The sequence below is a fragment of the Zasmidium cellare genome, assembly GCF_010093935.1.
Source record: "Zasmidium cellare ATCC 36951 unplaced genomic scaffold M409scaffold_7, whole genome shotgun sequence".
NCBI classification, from domain to species: domain Eukaryota; kingdom Fungi; phylum Ascomycota; class Dothideomycetes; order Mycosphaerellales; family Mycosphaerellaceae; genus Zasmidium; species Zasmidium cellare.
Window position 1 is genome coordinate 765,378 of NW_022986951.1, and position 23,179 is coordinate 788,556.

The 23,179-nt window shown below is 53.6% G+C and overlaps 7 protein-coding genes across 7 annotated transcripts; 4 read left to right on the top strand and 3 right to left on the bottom strand.

The window, feature by feature from the left end:
• Positions 1–225: 225 nt before the first annotated feature.
• On the bottom strand, positions 226–3,385 carry M409DRAFT_51649 (uncharacterized protein; the record flags this gene model as incomplete). The annotated part of the gene is made up of 7 exons (XM_033811862.1): positions 226–1,101; positions 1,178–1,432; positions 1,490–1,597; positions 1,748–1,818; positions 1,883–2,544; positions 2,736–3,277; positions 3,326–3,385. 7 exons carry the CDS (start codon positions 3,383–3,385, stop codon positions 226–228), a joined length of 2,574 nt encoding a protein of 857 aa, XP_033671533.1.
• Positions 3,386–3,875: 490 nt separating this feature from the next.
• Positions 3,876–5,015, bottom strand: M409DRAFT_51650 (uncharacterized protein; the record flags this gene model as incomplete). Its single annotated transcript, XM_033811863.1, has 1 exon — positions 3,876–5,015. One exon carries the CDS (start codon positions 5,013–5,015, stop codon positions 3,876–3,878), a length of 1,140 nt encoding a protein of 379 aa, XP_033671534.1.
• A 940-nt stretch (positions 5,016–5,955) lies between these two features.
• On the bottom strand, positions 5,956–9,864 carry M409DRAFT_64305 (uncharacterized protein; the record flags this gene model as incomplete). The annotated part of the gene is made up of 4 exons (XM_033816016.1): positions 5,956–6,409; positions 6,462–6,799; positions 6,853–7,037; positions 7,098–9,864. 4 exons carry the CDS (start codon positions 9,862–9,864, stop codon positions 5,956–5,958), a joined length of 3,744 nt encoding a protein of 1,247 aa, XP_033671535.1.
• Positions 9,865–10,509: 645 nt separating this feature from the next.
• Positions 10,510–13,022, top strand: M409DRAFT_19462 (uncharacterized protein; the record flags this gene model as incomplete). The annotated part of the gene is made up of 2 exons (XM_033804943.1): positions 10,510–10,632; positions 10,686–13,022. 2 exons carry the CDS (start codon positions 10,510–10,512, stop codon positions 13,020–13,022), a joined length of 2,460 nt encoding a protein of 819 aa, XP_033671536.1.
• Positions 13,023–13,530: 508 nt separating this feature from the next.
• M409DRAFT_19463 (uncharacterized protein) lies at positions 13,531–14,589 on the top strand (the record flags this gene model as incomplete). The annotated part of the gene is made up of 1 exon (XM_033804944.1): positions 13,531–14,589. The coding sequence occupies one exon, from the start codon at positions 13,531–13,533 to the stop codon at positions 14,587–14,589; it is 1,059 nt and encodes a 352-aa protein (XP_033671537.1).
• Positions 14,590–17,179: 2,590 nt separating this feature from the next.
• On the top strand, positions 17,180–20,270 carry M409DRAFT_19464 (glycoside hydrolase family 2 protein; the record flags this gene model as incomplete). Its single annotated transcript, XM_033804945.1, has 4 exons — positions 17,180–17,756; positions 17,810–19,325; positions 19,379–19,507; positions 19,559–20,270. The coding sequence occupies 4 exons, from the start codon at positions 17,180–17,182 to the stop codon at positions 20,268–20,270; spliced, it is 2,934 nt and encodes a 977-aa protein (XP_033671538.1).
• A 1,002-nt stretch (positions 20,271–21,272) lies between these two features.
• M409DRAFT_51655 (uncharacterized protein) lies at positions 21,273–22,686 on the top strand (the record flags this gene model as incomplete). The annotated part of the gene is made up of 2 exons (XM_033811864.1): positions 21,273–22,438; positions 22,491–22,686. 2 exons carry the CDS (start codon positions 21,273–21,275, stop codon positions 22,684–22,686), a joined length of 1,362 nt encoding a protein of 453 aa, XP_033671539.1.
• Between the last annotated feature and the right edge of the window lie 493 nt (positions 22,687–23,179).

Below are 23,179 nucleotides of genomic sequence, written 5' to 3' on the forward strand. Positions count from 1 at the left end.
CTGTTTGCTGCATCAAATGATAGTGTCAATGTGACGTGGAAAACACGTTCGAGCCATTTGATTGTCGATTAGAAAGACATGCACTATGGAGTCGAACTAATGCGAACCCTGTAGCTCGTTACCATGAGGGCTTTCCTCGTCACCGACGATTGAGAGAGGCCATGTTTCCGAATGATGGAATCATGTGGTATCGGTGACGTCGAAAGACTCGCTGCGAGCTTTGAGCTAGACCGTCTTCACAATGCACTGGTCATCCTGGAACGAGACCGTTGGATAGGCCTCTTCGAGAGCGACGAAGACCTTGATGTTATCGTGCTCAGTAGTGGCGTTCGTACCAGCGAAGAACCGAAGTGTCGTGCCACCCTCGCCGTCGTCTACGCAGTTGTATTCTACAACCCGACCAATGTGCTCAATAAGGGTTGTCTTGACAGGATCGCAGCCGGCGCCTTGATTGTATGGGCGACCCACGTCGACTAGATAGCTCCCCTCCTCAACGTGCGGGTAATTGCATCTGAAGCACTTGCCAGAGTCGAGCGGGATGCGCTCCGACAACGATCTCTGCTTGACAGGGACGGCGACGCAAAGGTCGTCAAATGTAACCATGGGATAGGCTTCATGCAGAGCGTCGAGGACCTTCATATTGGCATCCCAGTCGAAGGAAGGGCCACTCTGAAAGGCGATATGGGTGCCACCGTGACCGTCGTCGTCGCAATGCCAATCCACGACGTCGCCAGTGTGCTCGATGAGAGTGGCTTCAATTGGTTCACATCCGAGGCCCTCAATATACGGGCGCCCAAGGATGATGCTGTAGGCTTGCTTCGAGGTTGCGAAGTCGGGATCCGTGGAGCAGGTCGCGTAGTCGGGTGTGGACCTGCTGGCGAGGGGCTTCTTGACGGGCTTCACGATGCAGGAGTCGCCGTCGAATGCGACCATCGGATACGCCACGTGGAGAGTGTCCATGACCTTGGCGTTGTCCTCATCAACGTCGCCAGTGCCGGCAATGAAAGTGAGGATCGTGCTGTCGTCACCTCCGTCCGCTGTGCAGACCCACTTCGCAACTGCGCCGATGTGCTCGATGAGGGTGTCCTTGATCGGTTCGCACTAGAAGTGAAGGATGGAAGGTTAGCGAATGTCCAAGGAGAGTGGTGGGCTTTCCCCAAATTTCTAGTATACGTACACCTTCGCCTCTGATATACGGGCGGCCGACCTTGATCTCGTAGCGGTTGTAGGAGTTGAGCGGGCTATTGTACGCAAAGCAGGTGCCAGTATCGGGTGGCGTGTTGACGGAGAGGATATCGGTCGACGATGGAGTTGGTCCTGCCACGGCGACGCTGATGCCCATGGCAAGCGAGCAGAGGGTGGTGGCGAGCTTCATGATGTCGAAGCTCGTGAAGGTCGTCTTGTGCGTATTTGTGGCAAGTCGGTCGGATGTCTACCTATGGGGGAGTCAGTGGTGGTGCAGAATCCGCGATACGAGTCGCAGATATACCGGTTGTTGTTTTTGGCCTGGTTGCAAGGGTCGTTGTTGATCGAGTACGCTGTTCGCTATAGCCGTGCTGTTGTCTGGTTGTGCGCGGAAGAGTGTCGAGAATGAAGCCTGTCGAAGTTGGAGAGTCGGATGGAGTGCGACTCAAATACAAGATGCGGCTTAGCGCAAACGCCGAGGCGGCGCGGATTAAGCTTCGCCAAGAGGACTAGCGCGCGAGGGGCGGCATGTGAAAGCATGTGAAGTGAAGTAGCAGCTCACCGACGCATATGACAAGCCTCGCACCAGCATTTTCGATCTAAAAGCCTTCCATAAATGTCTACCGGCGAGGACTGGTAACCATCACACACCAGGAGTCAATATCAGCGTTGTCCTTCACGTTCCCCGACCCAACACCTGCCTTCCCAACATGTTTCTTGTAATCATTATCCCAATCGTCGACATGCACTATGCGAAGAAGCTTATCACAACGTGAAAGCTCTTCGTCATCTTGTTCGAGGAAGACCCTCGCTCGCTCGAGCGCGAATACGTGCCTGCCCTTTGCAATCGAGCCGATTTCCAATGCCAAATATTGCTCGACGAGATCCAGGGTTGATGTCGCCAAATTTGTGCTTTGCTGGTTGCTGGGCTGTCGGTGGGCCATATTTTTCGGAACGATGATAGTGCAGGCCAGAGACTTTATCGCTTCGTGGATGCGAAGTCTGATACCGAGTATTGTGATACCCAGGCGAAGCTTGCTTGCGATATCGACTATTGAGAAGCAGTCAGAAATTTCATTACTTTGGGCCTTTAGGATGTCTGCAGACTCCGGCTCGGTGGTGAGGAGTCCTGGAGGTTCCCCTCCCAAAATGACCAGTCTCATGTCAAGCATCAAGCATTCTTCCATCAGCTTCACGGTATCGTTAGCACTCGACGAACCTTTCCCACCAAGTGCTGTTTCAACTTGCTGTAAGATGTCCCCAAGCAGAAGGCCACAATCAGCCACCTTCTGCCGGACGCTTTTTCCAGCCGAATCCCAAGGAGCCGTCATCCAGAGTTCTTCCGCCAAGAACGAAGATCTTCGTCGCATCAGCCCAGACATCATGACCATGTATCGAGTATCCTCAAGATATCCCGACTCTGAAAATCTCCAAAGCTCGTCGGCCCTCGATGCTGAAGAAGCTTGGTCATGCCAACGAAATGTCTTATCCACCCGATCGAAGACGTCGGGTCAGAGGGATCTATCGTCTCGTATGCCATGCATACTGACGTGCTCATGAGCACCTCATCATCACGACTCGATGTGTCGTTGTTGAGCAAGTGAGAAAGTTGACAGAGCGACCTGCAGTACCACGTTTGCCCTTGGACAAGTAGATCTCGGTCTCTTCTAGTCTTGCCACAATAGACCATGCTCACAGCGATCAGGACGTTGTGAAGCAGAGAGTCGGAGCCTTTGATGTACTTGAGACCGTATGTCCATGTATCGGGATCGATGTAGTCCTGCTTCAGAATCTTGGGATCTGTCGAGCAGATGAAGTCTCGAAAAAAGTAGTCCATGAACGGCACGGCTTGAATGGCGATGCTTCTTAGTTCAAGAAGAGGAATTCTTCTCCGGTTGTTGCACTCAAGCTCGGCCTCTCCAGTGGACATCGTTAAAGGCTTTGTCTTGACTCTAGGCCGGGTCTCTTCGAGTGGCTTGCGCTTCTGCCATCCATCGAGGTCTTTGCGGAGGAAGACAGCATACCTCTCGTATCCTTCACAAGTCAACCCAGCCTTGCTGCAACGACCGCACGCCGGATGTGTTGAGTCGCACTGAACAAACGTGAGCTCAAACACCGTAAAGTAGAGACAGCGACGTACCTTCACCTTCCTCCTCCGACACGTCGCGCAGCCCTTGGATCGCCCTGCCACGCCAACCATAGCATTGCTAATGGTGGAAATGAATACGTGAGAGATTTATCACTTACAATTGAATGTATTGGCAGATAGGCAGATAGGCAACGACTTTAACAAGAAGTGAAGTCGCACAGCGTGGAGCCAGCTCCTTCCCGCTCGCAACTTGGCTCCAGGAAACGGCATAGCGCCATGCAGCCTGGCTGACTTCACCTCGTGCTGAAACTGCAAGATATCCCAGCACTGTACGTCAAGACTAGGGTCGTGTCATGAATGTCATTGCTGTGGAAAGGAGTGTAGAAACGGGGATGATGTGAGATGGAGAAAAAGGCGCAAAGCGCAAAACGCAGACAACAGGTTACTCGGGCTATCCATCAGCCCCGTTATACGCGCCCAGAACTCAATTCCCATCCCAACTCAGAAAACCACAATCCCCAGAAAAACAAGCATTACCAACTCCAACTCCAGTCCCTCATTCCCACAATCCCTCTCATTCCTCCGGGGATACTCTCCACTTCTACTCCAACAACCAACCCCACACGTCCCCATCGAACAAGCGATCATCACCCGCCCACTCCCGCAGCGGATTCTTCTTGTTCAAGCGCCCCTTCGAGTGGACGAAGCCCTCCATCTCCCAGAGCACCGACTTGGTCGGCAGCCCGTCGCGGTTCTCCCTCACCGCGCGGATCGCGGCCGCCGCGGTGAGGATCGCGATGGGGATGGGCTCCGTCCCCGTGTAGGTGGGGATCGCGCGCGTGGTGGTGTTGGTGAAGCGGCCGGGGGTCGGCTTGGTGATGCGGCCGCTCACCGCGCGATTGTTGGCGGCGATCCCCGTGGTGGTGGAGGGGACGGTGGTGCTGGTGCTGCTGTTGGTGCCGCGGTAGGTCATGTTCGCGGGGAGATTGTTCTTGACGGTGCGGTCGATCTCCGCCAGCTTCTCGCGCAGCTTCTTCGCGTCGATCTTCAACACCACGATGCTCGAGATGTTGTTCCAGTCCTTGTACGGTCCCAGTCCCTTTCCTTGCTGAGCCGCCTTGTTCTCATCCTCGTCCTCATCCTCACTCTCCGTCTCTCCACCCTCCTCCTCCTCAGTCATTTCTCCGTCTTGGAACCGCTGAAAGAGCCTAGCTCTCGCCACCTCATCGCTGTAGTCCTCCTCAAAAGCCGAAACGCCCAGACTGATCGGTCTCCATCCACTAAACGCATCCCTCGGCGCGATGCCAGCAATCTCCGTGGCTGCAAGCTTCTCGATCTGGCTCATCGACACGGTGCCGAAAGGAGGCTCGTAGCCGAAGTTGAAGTATGGTCTCTGGTTATGGTAAAAGCGAGCGACTTCTTGCTGGAGGACGGCGCGGCGGCGACCCTGTTCGTCGTTGAAGGACAGTACTGGTGGGTTGTTCATGATGGCGGTGGGTGGTGAGTTGTTTCGAGAAAGAGCTTTGAGAAAGATGTCAGTTGCTGGACAGGCTCTTGGTTGATTAGTGTGAGAGACGGCTGGCGAATTGCGGATGGCGGATGGCGTGTCGGACGGCAAGGTGGCTTCGATGGCAAGTTTGTGGGTGCGGTTGCGGTCGCGGTAGTGGTTGCTGACGGTTGATAGCTGAGTTGCTGCGCGAGAGAGGTTAGCGGTGCGCAAACGGTGAGACGAGATTAGCATACGAAGAAGCCGGAGCACGGCAAACAGCGTTGATGGTTTTGATCAGAGTCCCCAATGTCAAGCAAGGTTCAAGTTGCAGTTGTTGCAAGCTGGCGGCGTGGTCGTGTTTGAAGCTTTGGAGCGAAGACAAACGGAGAGCGATCTCGTCAAGAGTTGCGCGTCTTGGAAAGGGATGACGACATGCGGCGAGTGAAGGCGCGCGCGGAGAGTGAGAGTGTTGTGTGTGGCACCACCACAACAACAGTGCACGAGAGGAGAAGTGAATTGCATGTGAAAGTCTTGGCGGGTGCTGTTTACTCGAGCTCTGGCGTCGTGTTTCACGTCTACTTCTAAGTATTACAGGTGGAAAGGATCATCAAACTCAGCCATGCTATCTTGTTCTGTTTGCATTAAATGTTTCATTAGTTGATGAGATTTTCGCTCCTGCCAAATTGGGAAGTGAGAGTAAAAGTCTTGGCGTGCACTGTTTACTCGCGCATCAGCATCCTCGTTTCGCTCTACACTCTACCGCTTTGTACGCTCATGGGTATGATTATTCCAGTGATCTCACAGCCGGAGGTATCTAAAGGAGACGTTTGCTTTGTTGATGGCGGCTCTGTGCTACCAAGTTGAGAAGTGAAACACGAAAGTCTTGGCACAGCATCAGCTCTGGTCCTCCCTTTACATGTCAGCGCACTCGTGGGAAATCCAGTCAAGGCAGTCGTGGTATCTAGTACCCTTTGCTAGACTTGGATTAGTGGTGACTACAAGGTGCCAAGTTGGGGAACGAAATCATGAGAAAGTCTTGGCATAGTCTATCTACGCCTGGATCATCACATCATCTCTTCCATTTCTTCGTACGGTCATGGATATCATCAGCAAGAAGAATCACGCAGCCCTCTGTTTCAAGCTGAGCAACACCCATGGTCTGCGAGGTTGCTTCAGCAAAACACGCTTCTGATCAGACCATCGGCGGCAGGCCAGAATGACTGCCGAATGTCGTGATGCGGTACCGCTGCAACTCCCTCAAGCAAACGCCCGCAGCAATGTATCGAAAACTTTGCAGTTCTCCAAGCTTCTTGTCACCGTAGCCCTTCTCCTTGACAGCCACGAACAGGCAAGCGACAGCTCGCGGCAGGGCTTCGAACTCACGCTCGTCGTACTTGGCATCGTACAGATCCTCGAAGTCCTGCGCATCGTGGATGGCATCATCGCCTTTCGTCACGCGTGCTTCAATGAACTGAACCGTGGTGTCGAATCGCTCGCGCATGGTCTTGCTCAACTCCTTGAGTTGGCGATCTTGGGCACCGGATTGCCGTCCTAGAATTTCCCCAGCAAACACCTCAGCTTCCGAGAGCGGCGAGTGAGGTGAAGGCTCGTAGTCGTACAACATCGTTACCAGCTTGTCTTCGTAGCTTCATCGAAGTTAGCATGATCCAATTTAGAGGTCGGTTTTCTGAAACTTACTCAGCGCGAATCTCAGCAGCCAACTGCTTGTGGTGTTCGTATATGATGCCGTACTGAGTTGCCCAGTGCTGGACATAGCGTAACAATGCGCTTAGGAGCCCGTTCGTCTTGTTGCTGGCCTGGATAGCCATGCGGTTGCGACGAGCCCTCTGCATGTTGTCGAGAAATTCACCCTCGTCAATGTTGCGGTACAGCACGCCGAGGGTCTTGTTGCTTGTGTAGTAACGATGGGGCTTCAGCTCAGAGTCAATTCCTTCAAGTGCATCGTCATCTTCTCGGTCGTCCTCCTCAAGATCGAGAAATCCCTCCGGCGACACCACGATTCTTGGACTTGGGGCCTACTCGTAGTCAGCGTTGCATATTTACGTGTTGTACAGCCTCAAGGACATACCATAAAGTCTGGACGGCACTTTGGTGGCTTAGGGGCTTCCCTCATGTTGACTGGTATGCCAGTCTTTGAGAAGTCAACGGCAGTCGAAGCTAATGCGGCGAGTTTGATGCAGTCAGGATCAAGGGTTCCGGTGGAGCGCTGATCAGCGAGAATCATGTGTTGGACGCAAATATTACCCAGCTGGTCTGTTCTGAATGTTAGACAAAGTACGGCGTTTGCATTGTGGATTAGTTGTTAAAACTTACCTGACTCGCAAAAGTCGATGAAGAAGTCAATCATATCTCTCAACTTGACCTCCCGATCGAGTTCCTTGGCATTGAGTCGGGGATAGTCCGCGGCCTGGTACGTGGTTCTTGGAATGAGGTTTTGATCCCACATGATGTTGTAAAGATCACCGTCGAGATCGCCGCCGCTGAGTTGACTGGGAAGATCGCGGTCGCCCTTCTGACTGAAGACAATGACATTGCGCAATTTGTGAAGAGGCGACTGCGCTGGCACATCGACTGCGCTCACAATTTGCACATCGCCAGGATGCATGGCCGGCGATCGTGTGATGACGACGTTGTTCTGAACAAGGACTCTCTTGCCTCCCTCTGGTGCCTTCTCGGTGATAACGAAGATCTCGCCTTCTCGCAGGTAGTCGGTCTCGTCCACAACACCATACAGAGTCATGCCCTCGTCGACAGGGATGCGACCTTTGTACTTGACAGCCCGTAGCTGAGCCACGACGGACATTTGTACGACCTTCCACAGGAACTCATCTTGCTGATAGTCAAGCCCAAGCTGACCGATAAGGCGTATCAAAGTCGGGAGCTTGGTAGCTTTAGGGCTCTGCATTTCTTCAAGCAAGTGGGCAGTGTTGATCGAGGAATCCGTCATGCACTGCAACTTGTTGATCGCTTTTGCCTGCAGATCCGTGAAGACGTTACACGGTATGCTAAGGTCCTCCAGGATCTTGATCAGTTGGCGATTCAGGAACATGGGTAGAGGACGAAAGCCCGCACCGCATATCTCCAAATTCCAGACTGCTTCAGTCTCATACTTCTTCATGTTGGAACGAAGCATCAGGCATTCGCCGGGAAGCCGCGAGTCCAGCGAGACCATGCCTTTGCATCCCTGAAAGCGAATTTGCAACGCAGTGGGCTTCAAGAGTCGCTTCGTTCCATACACGCGCCAGATCTTGTACAGCAGTTCTTGCGAAATAGTACCCACGCCATCGCTGAAGTCTCGCCCGTTGCGTGTAATTACAGGAAGCCAGGATTGTTGACTGGGGTCAAGTTCGACAGTGGCATTCGTGTCGGTGAAATTCTGCCCTATCCTTGCGGCGCACTTGGCAGGCACTCGGATATGGCTAAAGTCTCCCAGCTCTTTCAAGATGTGCTCGGCGAATGACAGCCTCAAAAATCGATTGACCAGTGGCGCCATGAACCAGACGGACTGTACGCGGAGAGAAGAGTTGGCGAAGCCCAAGAAGTCGAACAGGTGGCCGCAGATCATTATGCCCTTGGCGAGTACGTCTTCCTTGAACCGCTGATGATAGACCAGGCTATTGTCGGCCCTGGGGTCATGCCTGACTGCGATGCCGTCTTCGTCCCTGAAGATGACTCGAGCGAACCGATCTGTGTTGTCCGAGTAGTAACGCAGGACTCTATTCGTCGGCTCGGGTTCTGGGCCTTCGAGGTAAGTACCTGCAGGCGTAACGACAATCTTGTGAATCAGGTTGATGTGGGTGTGTCGCTTAGCAAGCTCGTAGGGGTTCTCCGGGTCGAGGGCATCATAACTGGCAGCATAGTCTTCAAGAAAGTCGCCAAGTGCTTCCAGTGAGAAGTCCTGCGCTTGAGAAGCTGGGCCAGGCGGAAAGTGCTTCAGATCTCGGCCAAGTCGCCGAAGCGCAGACACCGTGGGATTGAGCCCATGAGTCTCGTAGACCTTTGAGATAGTTGGGAGAATGGCAAGGACCTTCACGGGGGATAAAAGCCCGTTTCGGGCTAGTCGAGAGATCTGAAAACGTAACATCCACGGCTTCGATCCGTAGAGATGCTGATCTGTCAATTCGAACTCGAGTCGGCGAAAAGATCGGTCTAGGGGTTCGAGTGGGTACTCCGTTGTTGTCTTGAGTGACAGCACCGAGCACATCCTTGGGTTCTTGGCGAGTAAGTTGCGCACAAGTGGAAGATGCTTTAGGTCGTGCAGGGTGACTCGATACACCCAGCAAGTTGCCGAAGCTCTCGCATGGGAAACGTTCATGGTAGGAAGCCGTGTCTTTTTCGGAGCCTTGGGAGTACGAGAGCCGCCCAAGTTGATGGACTGCAGGAGGTCGGCCAGATCAAGGTCCTTTACATCGTAGATCTTGGGAGCCACAGTCAAATTGAACGTGACAGTAGGAGCCTCGTATCCGCCAAGGACAATGTCATGCAAATCGCAGTAGTTCACATCAATGCGTTGCTTGCCACCTCCAGGAGGGTTCTGCATCATGATGATGGCTTGTCTCATGCCGAACGTGATCTCACCACGTCGAACATCGGTGTAGTGAGGGATGAAGGCCAGATGTGAGCGCTGTTGCTGACTCTCGCCCGAATAGTCCCAGACGCCGCACTGCAGTTCACTGATGCTGAATTTGTTGGCGGTCTGTTGATTGTGGGCGTTGTTGGGCGGAGCGGCGGCAGCGGGGTGGGCAGTCGTTGTTTTCTGCTGCTGCAACTCGTGCTGCAAGCTTTGCAGACTGATATCGCTGGGTTCGTGGCGACTCCTGCAACATTTTATGAACGATCCACCCATATGGAGTCGACGTCGAGCCATGACATGGCGCGGTGCGTTTGCGGGCACGCCATAATGATGGAGGAAGATCTCTCCAGCCTTGGCATCCAGAACGGTGATGTTGGCCAGAGTCGGTTTACCCAGCTGCTCGACATGGAAGACGTCGATGCCACAGTCGTGGAGTGGGCCGGTGAAGAAGCGCTTCAGCTGCTTCGGGGTGGTGGTCGGCGGTATGCCATGCACGAAGATGTCCATGGTCGGCGATGCGGGCGCTGTTCATGCCAGCAGAAGATCAGCAAGTGAGGGAGAGGGTTGAAGGAGGGAGGTGATGGATGTAGACAAAAGAAAGACGGCGCTCTCGAAGTGCAAACGGCGGACGACGGCGGTGGTGGATTAGACGGTGGTGCCGAGCATGTGAAGGCGGAAGAGCGCAGCAGGCGTCAGGATGGCCGCAGCTGTCCACCGCCGTGGGTGCCTTGAGAGTCGTGTTTTGGTCTTAGTGAAAGTTAAGTAAACATTGACGACGGCGATGTTGAATGCACCTCGCGTGGATGAAATATCCCTTGGGCAGCTCTGGCAGCTTCCGGCGGCGGCAGTCTGTGAGCTGAAGTTCTTCCGAGCAAGGAGAGCTGTCTGCAGCGTCCGCTCATGTGACGAGTATGCAATGCTTCAGCCTTTTGGACGGACGGAGAGTCGCATCGTTCACGTTACACGGCATTGTTGGTCGGGCAGACACGCGTGAAAGACGAAGTGAGCTCGAGGGAAGACCTGCGCTAGTCTGTTTTGGGACGAGGACCAACTTTCCATGCAACCTGCTCTACCACAGAGAGACAGTACCTTAACATATACATTTGCTGCATTTGATGGGCGTTTGGCATCTTTGATTTACCTTCAATCAAGATGGCAGTGGAATCGCGGGTTCAGGACTTCCTGGACGACAAGCTGCAGTCTGCCGCCGACCTCGAATCTATCGACTCCCTACTGGAAAACGTCAAGGCTCAGCAAGATCTCTTGAAGAAGCAGGTAGGTAGTATGGAACCTAGGCTTGGTATAAACCTTGCTGATACTTTCTCTAGCTTCATGATGCCAGACGAGAACACGACCAAGCCGCCGAGGCCGCCAGAAAGCACACAGAGTCGATCAAGAGCAAGGCCGAAGGATTTCAGACAGAGCAGGAGGACATCGACCGCAGACTTCTCATTGTCACGCAGTCCGATACCAGCGATGAGGCGGTACAAAAGTTCGATGCCAGCATGGCGAGACTGCGCAAGTTGGACGTTACGGCTGGCTACGTTGAGCTCTTGAAGGAGGTGGATGCACTGCGATCAGACTGCACATCCAAGCTGGGCAAAGACGATGATGCTGCGTTGGAACCATACAAGCGGCTGCAGCACCTAGTCTCTGGCTTGACTTCTCTGCAAGAAGCAGCGGAGGGAGCAGCGCCGCACTTGGTGGATCATGTTGCGGCTTCCGTGCAAGACCTACGGGAGAACATCCAGAAATCATTCTCGGACAACCTCGAAGCGACGTTGAAGAACATGAACTGGCCCAAGTCTACTGATCGGGTAGCCTTGGCGCTGGAGAAAGAGTGGGCTACCAATGTTGGGCGGCTGCTGGACTTGCAAAAGCAGGAGCTGGAGGATCGCGAACACGTCCCAAACCGTTCGCCTGATGAAGACCCTCCGGCCTTGCTTCCATTCGAGGTGCTTGCGCGTCCACTCGAACAACGATTCACATACCACTTCTCGGGCAACAAACCTACCAACCGCCTCGACAAGCCCGAATACTTCCTCTCCCACACCACCGATCTCATCGCTAACTATTCCGACTTCGTTCAGGACAACTTGCAACCAATTCTACTCCGCCACTTCCGCCGATCAGACCTTGCATTCACGCCAGCCTATATCGATGCGATTTCGGCTTTCATCACTGCTCTCATCCCAATGGTGAAGAACAAGGTCTCCAGCGTTGCACGTCAAGTGTCAAGCCAGCCCTCGCTGCTCAGCCATCTGGTCCAAGAAGTCATCCAGTTCGACACAACCATCAAAGACTCCTATTCTTACACGCCCATATCACCATCACTGGAGTGGCGGGGTCTGTCTTACTTCTTGCTCGATACATGTGGCTGGTTCAGAGACTGGCTGTCGGCTGAAAGAGACTTCGCACTGCAGCGATACCACGCTATCGTCGAGACCCAGGAGTCTGGTGAGCTGGACTTTGATGCAGTCTCAGCAGAAGCCTCCAAACCCACCAAGGCGGCGATACGGGTCAATGATCTGCTGGAAACCATTACTGAACGGTACCGTCACCTTGCGAGCTTCAGCCAGAAGATTCGCTTCCTCATCGACATCCAAATCGAGATCTTCGACATGTACTTTAAGCGGCTGCAGTCGGGTCTTGATGCTTACATCACTTTGACCTCTACTGTCGGTCGCACGATGCATGGGATGTCAAAGGACGAGCAAGCTAAGGTCCAAGGTGTAAATGGCCTTGACAGACTTTGCCGCATCTTTGGCTCTGCTGAATACCTTGAGCGTGCCATGCGAGATTGGAATGATGATGTGTTCTTTCTGGAGCTTTGGGCGGAGCTTGACTATCGGTCAAAGAACAGCCACCAAGCGAACCAGACTCTGGGCAGTTGGCAGGAAGTATTGCAGAAGACCAGCTCTGCGCTGGGCAGCGAAACGGACAGCGGACTGGAGGGCGCTCTTTTTGACGAAACAGCGAGCAGCTACCGCAGAGTCCGTGTGCGGAGCGAGAATGTGCTTGTCGAGACCGTCGTCTATGACCTTCGGCAAGCTCTGAAGCCATATGGATCCGTCGCTACATGGTCCTCACTGTCTTCCAACGCCGCGGGCAGCTCTGTGACATCAGAACTTGATCCGACTTTGAACTTGCTGAAAGAATACTTCGGCTTCTTGCGCAGAGCTGTTGGCAAGGCACCACTGCGAAGAGTCAGTCGACAAGTCTGTCACCTCATCCAGAATTTCGTTTGGGACAACGTCCTGACACGAGCGTCTTTCTCCACTGCCGGTGCAACGCAGCTAACAACAGACATGCGGGCTGTCTGCTCCACCATCGACCGTTTCGTGGCGCCAGGCCAGGCACAAATAGGTATGCGAAAACTGCTGGAGGGTATCACTCTGCTCAGTCTTCCAGTTCGTGGGGAGATCGAAAGAGTTCGGCCAGGAAGCTCCGGTGCTGACGATGATGAGGCCTCGGCCTGGGAAGAGTCTAATGATGCAAACTCAGCGACCGAGGATGATAGAAAGATGAGTCTGTTCCAAGTCGAAAGGCTTGTGTTTCAAGATAATGAGAGTGCACGACATGCACTCGAGCAGTTGGGCCTTGAGACTCTCGGTGAAGCCGATGCCAGGGCTGTGTTGGGGAAGAGAGTAGAGCTTTCGAGCTGAGCATGTCATATTGAAGACACTAATATCAAGATGGACAACCGGTTTCTTCCCAAGTCGTTCACGTCGTACCTTGTCAGTCCGCCTCGTGTACGAAGCGCATGTTCCCGAAGAACAAGGAGAAGCCTGTCTTGGAGCCGTAACCTACCCCTCCGCCAATGTCAGAATCCTGGTTCCACTGGCCCTCTGACGGACCTCATCTCCCTCGACATGAATATGATCATGAGGCTGTGCACTTCGTATGAATTTGCTGCTACGATGAAGCACCGCGACCATAGTCGACGTGGACGGTCACACCCGTTACCCAGAACCGCCCCTCACTGACTCGGCAGAGATCAAAGCTGGTATTTAACAGAAACCTGGAGAGATAGTGCTGGTAAGCCTGCCATCACGAACAAACCGGAACTTCCGCTGACTGTACGAAGACGACAGTTTGTTCACATTCACAGCTTGATCACTCTGCTGCCTCAATCGCGGCATTTGCACCAGGCACACAGCCTTGACATCCATCATGTGGTCTATACTATCTGCCACAGTCTTCTTCGTCACCATTCTAGCCCAGCATCCCGCCTCATACGCACAACAAGAACCCATTCCCGGCCTGTACGAGCCCTACAACAAGCAACAGGGCCCCGATCCACCTTATCCAGGCAACCGCAAAGACCCTATCCTACCAACCTCAAGCGACCCACCAGCGCCCGACGACGCCCTCTTCCAAAGCCTCGCCGCAGCAGAATGGACAATCCTCGACTTCTACAACTCTGCCCTCCGCCGCTTCAAGAGCGAGGACTTCACCGAGCTAGGGTTTCCAAATGATACATTCGACCGCATCCAAGAGATCCGCAACAACGAAGCCGGCCACGTCCAAATCACCCTCGACATGATCAGCGACGCATCCACGAAACCCGGGCCTTGTCAATACAACTGCAACATCTCCACCCCAATGGAATTCATCACCCGCCAAACCCTCATCGAAGCCTCCGGTCCCGCCTTCTTACCCGGCCTGACCTCCCAAGCGAAAGAGCCTCGCAGCCAAGGCGTCATCACCTCCCTCTCCCAAATCGAAGTCCGCCACGGAACATGGTCGACCATGGCCCTCTTCAACGCAAACCCCTTCACCGGCCCCGCAGATACGCTCTACCCCTACCCCATGCAAATCCTCTCCCAAGTCGCCGCCTACATCATCCCAGGAAGCTGCCCAAAGAACAACCCACCCTTCCCCAACCCACCCCAACGCGCCGCAACCATGATCTCCAACCCTCCCTTCCCACAGGCCGGCGACGAGGTCCAATTCGTCTTCCCCGTCCCGCAACAACAACCGAAGTTCGAAGAAGGAAAGGAGTACTACGTGGTGTATTTCCACGCGCTGGGGAATCTTACGAGGAGGTTTGATGTGGAGAGTGGGAAGAGTCGGATTCCGGCGGAGTTTGATAAGGGGAAGGGGGTGATTATTGCGGCGATTGCGGATGAGGAGGGGGCGGGGAGGGAGGAGAGTGTGGTTGCGGGGCCGTTGTTGATGCTGCAGCAGCCGGATTTGGGGAGGGTGGCTTCGTCTGGCGGGAAAATGTGAAGTTGACCTCGTAGTTTGAACGGAACGAACTGGACTTGGTTTGTTTTCTTCTAATAGCAGGCTTTGCGACTATTGCTGTGCTCTAAGGCAAGTCATCCGATGGCGAAAAGGGAAAATAGTACACTCTGAAGCCGTCGAGAGCTTCCACTTGCATGGTTTTTCTTAGCTGCGAGGATCGGAGCGGAGTCCTGTCAGCTGAGCAGATGTAATCACTGTTAAGATTTGTGCGATCGCATACGTCTTCGTATTCTGCCCAGTGTGCTGTGCTGTGCCACAACCACTTCGACCGCCATCAGCGTCGATCCCGCGGGCGTGGCGCTGGCTTCGTGTTCGACCTCACCTCCTCCTTCTTGCCTCCTCCGACTACCCTCCAAGATCCAACAAGTGCCTACGCCGCACCACGGCATACCACCTACGCGTTCAAGATGTAAAATGATGAGCTTCCCTTCAACCGCAAACGCATCCTTCCCTTCCCACCTCCTACAGAACATAATCCAATAGATCCCGATGTGGAGGCATCCTTCGACCTACATTGTCCAACGCACTCGTCTTTTAAGCTTTTGCGTACCTGCGTCTGGACATCTCGAGAAGGAAGCGGGGTGTTGCCTTCTCTGGAGACTGTTCACTGTTTGCGGATACGTACGATGTGTTGGAGAAGTCTCTGAGCCGGATGCTACATCAGCGGGTGCTGTAGTGGAGCATGCCCTGCGGTGAGTATGAGGGTGGGAAGGGTGTAGATGGTGCAGGGGACTGGGCGAAGGTGCCGGCTGCCGGATGTGGGAAGGCAGAAAAGATTCTGTAACAAAAACAGATTCATACTGATGGTCGGGGCATCAATCTGCGTTACATCTCCTCTAAGCAGGACACGGCGAATTCTGCGAAACACCACAAATACCGCTCTGGTTCTCCAAGAGCGCACAACACTGTCCATCATACTGGCACTGTACGTCCATTGTCAGTTTCGACTTCGCGAGTTGTGCGTATTGAGGGATCATATCATACTGGTCCAGCAAAGGTGATCTGGCAAGTGCTGCCGTTGTCTAAGTTGCAGGTGTTTGTCGATTGGGTGCATGTCTAGCAATATATAAGGGTCAGTGGGCAATTTCTCGGGAAGAGGGTTGTTTTTTGTTACCCCGTATATTGCGTTTTGCCTTGCTACCAGCGCCTGGACGCCGAATGCCATTGTGGTGAATGTCCACAGAGCGGAGAGTTGCATGATTGCGGTTGAGGCTTTGGTTTGGCGGTATAGGTTAGGTGGAAGAGTCTGGTATGGCGGCTGGAGATGCGAAGGTCGTATTTATCGAGGAGGGACCTGGAGTGGGAACGACGGAGTTCGACCGAGAGAAGCGTTGGTGGAGCAGTGTTCCATCGGCTCCACGGTTGTATGGGCTTTGCATTGCATTACGGACTAAAGGCATTGGGGAAGATGTTAGTGTACTTCGAAAAATGTGTGAGGCAAGGATAAAGTCGTCGTCTGAACGGTGACCTGATAGAAGTGAACAACACTCGCGGCAATCTAGTGATGCTTGGGCAGGTTTTACTCTATAAAACTTTAGCATGCTCGATCAGTAGTAATGAGAGACCGCAGGAAGGCCTCTAAGATGCTGATGCACGAGTCCGAGCAGTGTTCAGTCCTCGTAGCCGGGGTCCTATGAAAACTGATGGAGTCTGACCGCACATTCTAGTTTTGGCACTACCTGCGTTCGTGAGATTTTGAAAGAACGGATGAGTTCGGGTATTGCTCTCTTAATGTTTGAGAGGCTCCGTCTTTATCGAGGGGCCAAAAGTCAACATCAGGATTGACGATATCAGGTAGGCTACGTGAGGTTTGAGAAGTTTGACAAGGTTTCAGAAACTCCATGCCTCAGGCATCAAGGCTTCTGATCACGAGGGTGCTTCAAGAAGAAATGATCGTCGTGTGGCGCATGATGGCTTGGCACAACCTAGACTTCACGTCTTCGCCTGTTTCTCCTCCAGCCTTCCCCTCATCACCAACCTCGCGTGGTCTTTTCGCCCGCCGCTTCACCGCAGCCTCTGGTCATGGACGATGCAAGATCCTTCCCTCGACCCGCGAGACACCAGCCTTCTATGACCCAAAAGATCCCGATGTGGAGGCATTTTTGGAAGTCTCCTTAAGGTTCGGTACCTGCAGTACACTGTCAAGACTCTGGCACGGAGCCTCTGATCACCTGCACCCGCTCTAGAAGGAAGCGGGGTGTTGCCGGCTTTGGACATTCTCTTCGTCTACACTGCCGCCTGGATGTCACGACTGCCCGCGAGCGGCACTGCGCGGTGGGGGATTCCAGGTTCGATGCTACCGTGCTCTCTTTTCGAACAGTAATCCCCGCTAGTCACGCAGCTGCAAAGTCTAAGGATGCCTTGCGCCGAACGCGGATGCAGGAAGAAGACGGTCTTCAGTAAGGAACTGCATAGCAGGATGGCCCGATGTTCCTGGGCGAGTGTGCCGGATGCCGCTCTCCGGCCCAGGAAAGCGTCGACAGGAAGTCGTATCGCGGCTTTTGTATTAATACTGCTGGTAGCTATCACATGGTTCTCAGTGGTTTGTCAAGACGTCGGCTTTGTCACTACAATGTGGAAATCCGCGGTGATTTCGTTGCTCTCCCTTGCAGGACCATCTTTCGCCCAGTTTAACTCGCATTGGGGCGGATGGCACCCAGGCCCAAGTTCTAACCATGACCAAAACAATGCCAAAGTCATTGATCTCAGCGGAAATGGCTGGACGCTCAAGAGCCAAAATGGTAGCATCTCCGTCCCAGCCAGCATCCCTTCACAGCAATACATCGATCTTTATGCCTCCAACACCATCGATGACCCCCTCTACGGCCTGAATAACGTCAACCTCGACTGGGTCCGCGATCAAAACTGGACATACTCGCGCAGCGTTTCACAGCTCCGCACAGGCGGTCCTCGGGGAGGATGGCGTGGTGGACAGACGTCGACGTATCTTGTGTTTGAAGGCTTGGATACTTTCACGACGATTACGTTCTGTGGCAAGGTTGTGGGGGCCACGGAAAACATGTACAGGCAGTATACGTTTGATGTGACTGATGTGTTGAGCTCTTGTCGGGGGGCGCCGCAGTTGAGCTTGAATTTTGGTCCTGCGGTGCCGATTACGCATGCGATTAGTGAGGGGCCGGATCAGGATGGTAATTGTCGAATTTTTTGAATGTATATGAGCAGGTGCTAACAATTGTCAAAGGCACTGTTAACTTCGCTGACAGCTGCAATAACAGCACCGATGCTGAACTGAGTTGCAAAGCCTACGCCAGGAAAGAACAGAATGATTTTGGATGGGATTGGTCGCCTGCATTGGTTCCAGCAGGGCCATGGAGACCGCTTTATGCTGTTCAGATCACGAGAAACCAGCTTTACATTAACAATGCGGCTATTGATATCTACCGCAAGGGACAGCAGAATAACCTTCCACCAGACCAGTCACAGCCATGGATCTTCAACGCTAGTATCGACTTCACTGGCGACCTTCCACGCGGCTCGAGCATGCAACTCACTCTTTCGGACCAAGGTGGTCGACAGATCTTGCAGAAGAGGCTCGGTGGCGTCTACAGCTCGAGTAACACCATTTCCGGCAGTACTACAATTGATCCAAGTTCAGTTCAACTTTGGTGGCCTAGCGGCATGGGCTCTCAGCCGCTTTATAACGCAAAAGTGGATATCTTGAGTGGAGGCGGGCGATTTGGGAGCAACTCCATTGCGAACGCTGAGCGACGAGTGGGCTTCCGAACGATCGTGCTGAATCTTGGTGCCATCACACCTGAGCAGCTGGCACGTGGGATTGGAGATGGTGCGAACTGGCACTTTGAAGTCAACGGGAAGGAGTTCTACGCCAAAGGATCTAACCTGGTGCCCCCGGACGTCTTCTGGCCTCGTGTAGATGACGGAACGGTGCAGAATCTTTTCCAGCTTGTCAAAGATGCCAACATGAATATGCTGAGAGTGTGGTCGTCTGGAGCGTACCTTGACGACTGGATCTACGACATTGCCGACGAGATGGGCATTTTCCTGTGGTCTGAATTCGAATTCACTGACGCCACGTACCCTAACAACGACCGGTACTTCGCAGAGTATGAGGCTGAGGCATACTACAATGTCCGGAGAGTGAACTACCACCCAAGTCTGGCTCTCTGGGCAGGTGGCAACGAGTTGGAAGCCGTCATCAACCAGTATGGCATCGGCAAGGAGAACTACGAGATGATCCAGCTGCAAATCCTGATCAAATGTGTCTACGCCAACACCAAATCCATCAGCTACATCCCCTCATCGACATATAATGGCTACATAAGCCTCGACTTCAACTCTGTTCGCCCACAGACACCTCGCTACCTCAGCGGGACACCGGGAAACTTCTACAACGACACCGACACATATCAATATGACGCACCGACGCTGTTTGACTTCAACACCTATCCGGAAGGTCGTTTCGCCGATGAGTTTGGCTATATCAGCTTCCCGTCGATCCAGACCTGGGAGCTCGAGGCACCGGAAAGCGATCTCTATGTTGAGTCGCCGACCGTGGTCAATCATAACCGTCATGTTCCATTCGGGGCTGCGGCCTCCGATGACGTCCGAGTCAATGCAGCCTTGCGTGTGATCAGGGTTCCGGAGAGCCAGTCGTTGCAGGGAATTCATGAGATTACGGCTTCCACGCATTTGTATCTTCCTGCGCCCAATCTTGCGGATTCGAAGGCGAACTTCACGTGAGTAGTGAGGTTTGATGGCATGATTGGGATGGGTGCTAATTTGTATGCAGCGCCTGGTGTTACTCGACCCAGATCATTCATGCCGATGCGATGGCACATCAGATTGCCTTCTACAGGCGTGGATCTGGTATGCCTGAACGAAACCTTGGCTCGCTGTACTGGCAGTTCAACGATCTCTGGTAAGTCCCACTCCTCACACGGGAATGAGCATCTCGCTGACATCGCCTCAGGGCCGCACCAACATGGGCCAGCGTTGAAGCCAGCGGCCGCCAGAAGCTTCTCTACTACACCGCCAAGGACATATTCTCCCCTGTCATAGTCTATCCTTATTGGAACCGCAACACCACGGACCTCGCCATCTACGTCACTTCCGACCTGCAAGATTCTGTCTCCGGCACTATGTCCTATCAGTGGGTGGACTATAAAGGCAACCCGCTCTCCGTTGGCGGTACCGTGACCATCGAAGGCCACCGAAACGGCACTGGCAACAACGGCACTCAGCCTTCCCAGGCCAACCGCCTCAACTTCAACGTCGGCGCTATCAACACCACCGAAGTTCTGCACTACCCCTCCCTTCAAACCACCTTCTCCAACTCCAACGTCAGCATGGACAATGCTGTACTCATCCTCTCCATCCAAGCCGGCCAATACACCCACAAACAATTCTTCCACCCGGCCAACCTCATCGACGTCGACCTCCCCGACCCGGGCCTCACACTCCGCCAAAGCGGAAACGGCTTCACAGTCACGGCCACAAAGGGCGTCGCGGCGTGGGTCTGGTTGGAGTATGACACGAATGCTGTGCAGGGGAGTTGGAGCGAGAATGGGTTCTGGTTGAATAAGGGCGAGAGTAAGGATGTGACTTTTACGGTGATCAGTGGTGGCGGGGATTGGGCGAGCTCGGTGAGTGTTAGGAGTGTTTGGGACAACTTGGGGAGGTGAGTGAAGGTGAAAGAAGTGATCGGGTGTGACCAAGATGACTATGAAAAGTTAGGATAGACACGAAACGACAGCTCTGAACAAACAGTCTTGACTACAGGCCCCTATGCGAGGCTGTGTTTCTGTTCGATCGATGAATAGGAAGCTTGGGGTGCGATAATAAGTTTCCACCAATGCAAGACAACAGTCTGCACACTTCTTCCTTGCACACCAAGAGAAACGGAGCTGTATCCGATTGACTCCCCCTTTCAAGCCATCATTGGGCACTCATACACGACTATCCCGGCATTATATTCTTCTCGTTAGACTTCGAGGCAGTGTCCTCAACCCTTACAATTTCCAACCACGAAGGCTGTGTCAAGAAAATTTCTCCAAACTCTACTGGTACTCGCTATCGTCGCACCGCCCCGAACATTCATTTCAGACCACTGACGGGAAGGCAGTGCTGTCACAAAACACCTCAAATCTCACATCCCGTGCCAGATCTCAATGCCGGGCACCCTGCGCCGGCATTCCCATCGATCTTACCCTCCAAGGAGAACGGACGCGAACAAAAGCATCACAGTTCACCACATGCAAGGAAACCAAACAAGTCATTGAGTCATTGCACGCCTCGCCAACCAACAATCCTGGTACATAACATGCACGCGAACGTTTTGGACACTCCGACTCAGCCTACCGAACCTTCAGCGTGCGTCATGTCTCGACAGCGACGACAACGACATGCAAGATTCCCCAGTCTCCTCCAGATAAGGCGCTGAATGGGGACTTGACGCTGCGATCAAGCGTGGGATGGCACGCTGACGTGGCTTGGGTGTTGACAGGGTTCTTCCTGGATACGAGCTGCTTTGACAGGTCTTGGGAGATGCAGTCGTGGCGGCCCAACGGGATGTTCATGTGCAGAAGTAGGAAAGGATGGAAGCTACCTTGACCCTTTGCTGTCGGACGTCACTCGACTCCTGCCTACTCCTTCGACGATTCATGCGTACACAAATGCACCGCAAAATGGCGTATCGACGGTCAAGCACGGCGCTCCATGCAGCGGGCCTCAACATCAACGATCTCCGCTCGCAGATCAAACTCGATATCCTCGCTTCCAACGAGCTCGATGCGAAGATCTCGCTCTTTCGGCAGGATGCTCGCATCGGCAAGAATCCGCCCGTGTCCAAACTGGATGAAATGGAATCGACGAACAAGGACATGACGAAAGACGTCGTGAGGCATATCGAGAAGATCGAAAGCCAAGGCGCACCGAGTAAGCTCACGACGACGGATCGGGAGGTTCTGCAGGCGCTGCATGCAAGGTTGGCGACGTGTGATCAGCAGGGGATGAGGTTAACGGAGTTGAGGGATATGGTGAAGGAGATGGAGAACAGGGAGAGGAAGGAGGCGCCACTGCCGCTTGGTGGAAAGCCTAGGACGCCGGAGAATTCGCCAAGTCCGCGGAAGGTTACGGAGTCGTTGAGGGGACGGCCGCCAGATGCTGGAGTAAGGGTTGCTGGCGGTGCGAGTCCTGCGTTGGAAAGGGTTGGGAGCAGAGAGGCGCCTGGGTCGCTGAGGGGTGGGCCAGATGGGAGGGTAGCAGGAGGTACGAGTCCGGTTTTGGAGAGGGTCGGCAGTAGGGATTTGCCTGGACCGCCGCCAGTGGAGGCACGAAGGAGCAGTGAGGTGAATCGTGCGAGGGGCTTTCCTCTTAATATGACACCATCACCACGGATCGACGAGTACACACCGCAGTCATTCCCTCGACGAAGCAGCAAAGTCTACTCCACAAATGACTTCGCCGGTGTGCAATCCCCACGCAAGAGCAGCGACAGCTTCTTCAGCCCCAAAGCACCCGCAGTGTCCTTTCCACCTCCACCGAGACGCAGCGAGTCGATCAGGATGTTTCCAAATGATCTACCACCATCTCCTCGAATGCCTCCTTCTCCCCGCATGCCTCCCTCTCCACGCCGAAGCAGCAGCAGCGTTACCGGTACTCCCTCCCCGAAGCGGTCTCCAAGAATCGACACCCCTCAAGGCGAGCAGCTAAAATACGAAGACTTTTACCAAGTCAACCGGGTCGATGAAACGTCCAACGAGCCGGACAAGACTAGCTGGCCAATCTTGTACAGAATCCTGGACATCGATCCAGCCACAGACCCACGAGACTACGATGGTGCTTTGAAAAGGTACGTCTCTATTCCCCATCTCAAAATTCTCGCCTCTTACTCACTTCCACAGATCCCTCGCCAGACTCAGCCTCAAGCACGACCCTGCTAGGCTTCCCAATTACCCAGATGCTCCTCTTCGATGGGCGGTTGTATGCAAGGCGTATGATGTCCTCGCGGACCCGGAGCGGAAGAGGTTGTATGATGTGAGTGGGTTGGAGCCAAGGGGTTTTGAGGAGTTGGACTTTGCGAGGCTGAGGATCATTTAGTGATGGGGTATCGGTTGACGAAAAGGAGAGGTAGGGAGCGTCCCGATTTCGTTGGAAGTTAGGTGGTACATCTGTGATGTGAATTTGTTAGCATTGAGTGTTCCTGTTGTGGGTGGTTGAGATGGCTGCAATATTTCAGCTTGTCGTAGCGTACATTATGAGTGTTGTATTGTTGTCGGGATTCTAGGCAAACGTTGGAAATATGTGCGATCTCATAGCACATGACTCCGAGGCGATGACTCAACGAGCTCCTTGGCCCTATATGGACAGATTTGAAGAAAGGCTATAGCTTATGCTAACGAGATCTATATTACATGTCTTGAATGTTCTAATACTAGAATTTACGCCATTAGAGCCCCTGCACCGGATCTTTGTGGACGAATGCCGAATTCAAACCTTGTCGAGCGTTATGTGATCATATCGTCCAATTGCCTATTGTGCATTGGTTCTGCACCGCTTATCGGGCGCGGTTGGAACCTACTCCACAATCGGG